The following is a 2,388-nucleotide window of genomic DNA, read 5'->3' as shown; positions in this document are numbered from 1 at the left end:
AAACCCTGTCTCAAAAAAAAAAAAAAAAAAAAAAACCACCAAAAATAATAAAGAAAGAAAAAGCTATCTTTTAAATATAAAGTAACCCTGGCTGAGACAGTTCAGCAGTTAAGTACCCTCATTTGCAGAGGATTGGTGTTCAGTTCCAAGCATGCACATTCATGGCTCACAACTTCCTGTAACTCCAGCTGTAGTTCCCATATCCTCGCTTGACCTCCATGGGCAATGAAACACACACACACACAAATAAATGTTAAAGAATAAAGAAAAAAAAAACAACAACAAAGAAAAAACTTGAAACTTACATCATTCCAATGTTCTGTATGGGGTTCTTCGATTTTATAGATTCAGAATAGAAAATTCAGAATTTTCTGATACAAACATAAAAATAGAGCACATTTATTAACAGTAGGAAAACCATCTATAATAACAATGCATTAAATCTTCACATAATAAACACAGCCAAAAGAGAACAAGAAACTTCTTGATATTCTGATACTGTACAGTCAAAGACTGTCCCATACACACCGTAACATATACCCACATAAAGCATTCATTTCAAAGGCAGGAAAAAAATGACTTTTGCCTGTCAATGAAACAGATTTCCTGGTTTTCAATTTCGATTATGTATTACAGATAGACTTCAAATATTTAAAAAAAAAGTTAAAAACAAAAGCTGAGCGTGGTGGCACATATCTTTAGTCCCAACATTAGAAGATCTCTCTGAAATCAAGGCCAGCCAGACCTACAAAATGAGACCCAGTCTTTACAAAAAGAAAAGCAACAGCAAAAAACCCATATTCATTCCTAAAATAAACATCTTTATATATGGAACATCTTTTTTTTTTTTTTTAAATATTCTATACAATAGTAAATACTTGGAAAGTTCTGGATTTTATTTAACACTTCTGTCCGGCTGGCTTGCTTGCTTGAGCAGGTTTTCAGTTCCCCTGGGAGTCACCGGTGCTTTGGGTCCACCGTCCCGGTGTACAGAGCTCTATTTCTTCTTCTTTTTCTTCTTCTGTGGCTCATCATCAGAGCTGCTCTCAGAACTGCTGCTACTGCTGCTGCTGCTGGAGGAGCTGGAGTCCGAGTCCGAGGAGGAGGAGGAGGACGAGGAGGACGAGGAAGACGAATAGGCCGAGGAGGAGGAGGAGCTAGAGAGGCTTTCATCTGAGTCACTGTCTTCTGAAGAGGATGAGGCGGATGTCTCACTCTCTGATGAAGACTCACTGGCCGAACTGTCACTGCTAGAGGTACTGGAACTCGTGACACTCTTAGACCTATGAAGTCACACAAAGTGCACACATGGGAAACTGACATTTAATTCAGAGCTCAGAGATGCTCAGGCTGAGCCCCTGCAGCCAGCCAGCCCTAGGTCTGATGTTTGGGGATTGCCTAACTCTGAAACCCTTTACAAGCTCTGTCATTTCAGCAACTCTCATAAGCTCATAAGGTGTACCTCCCATACTAAGTCACACTGAGCATGCTGGCACAAGCCTGGGATCCTAGGAGGTGGAGGCATGAAGGTCAGAAGATCAAGATCGCCCTCAGCAACACAGTAAGGTCAAGGCTAGTCTGTCTGTCTGTCTGACTGTCTCTCTCTCTCTCTCACACACACACAAAGAGAGAGAGAGAGAGAGAGAGAGAGAGAGAGAGAGAGAAACAAGCAGGGCATGGTGGCTGTAACCCTAGCACTTAAGAAGCTGAAGTATGAGGATCACCATGAGTTTGAGACCTGCCTGGGCTACAAAGTGAGATCTAGTCTCCAGAAAATAAAACAAGAGCCAAAGAAAGGGAAGGCGCAGCATTTAGGGGCCTTACTGTTCTGTCAGAGGTCTGTCAAGGAATTCGGATCCCAGCACCCATATCTGGCAGCTCAAAAATACCAGTAATTTCAGCTCCAAGGGATCCAATGTCTACTTCTGTCATCTAGAGGTATCCCTATACACACATACACATAAAATACATGTAAAAACAAAACAAAAGCAAAACCAAACGATGAAAGAACCCAAATATGCCAGGCAGATCTCTGAGACTGAAGCCTGGCTGGTCTATACAGCCAGTTCCAGGCCAGCCAGGGCAACCGTGCCTTGACTAAAAAACCATTTTATTTTCATTTAAGTCTTTATGTGGTATGTGTTGACATGTACTTGTATGCATACATGTATGTTTGTATACGAAGAGTGCAGTCATCAGGTGTTCTCCTCAGTCGCTCTACACTTTGGAACGTAGAGCTCACTGACTCAGCTGGGCTGGGTGCTCAGTGAGTCACTGGAGCCACCCATCTCTACCTCCCCAGCACTGTGCTGCACAAACCCTGCTGCTGCTGCTCCCAGCTATTTGCTTAGGTGCATGGCAAGCACTTTTCTTTTTTTTTTTTTTTTT

At 42.3% G+C, this 2,388-nt stretch overlaps 1 protein-coding gene across 1 annotated transcript in view; it reads right to left on the bottom strand.

The window, feature by feature from the left end:
- Positions 1-146: 146 nt before the first annotated feature.
- Zcchc10 (zinc finger CCHC-type containing 10) overlaps positions 147-2,388 on the bottom strand; it is a 9,892-nt gene continuing 7,650 nt past the window's right edge. Inside the window, exon 4 of the mRNA XM_021178266.2 lies at positions 147-1,283. Coding sequence (XP_021033925.1) covers positions 998-1,283 — 286 coding nt within the window. The 3' untranslated portion in view covers positions 147-997. The remainder of the gene's footprint in view (positions 1,284-2,388) is intronic.

Source organism: Mus caroli, chromosome 11 (genome assembly GCF_900094665.2).
Source record: "Mus caroli chromosome 11, CAROLI_EIJ_v1.1, whole genome shotgun sequence".
NCBI lineage: Eukaryota > Metazoa > Chordata > Mammalia > Rodentia > Muridae > Mus > Mus caroli.
Note: the sequence above shows the minus strand (reverse complement) of the source record. Positions and strands in the feature narration are given on the sequence as shown.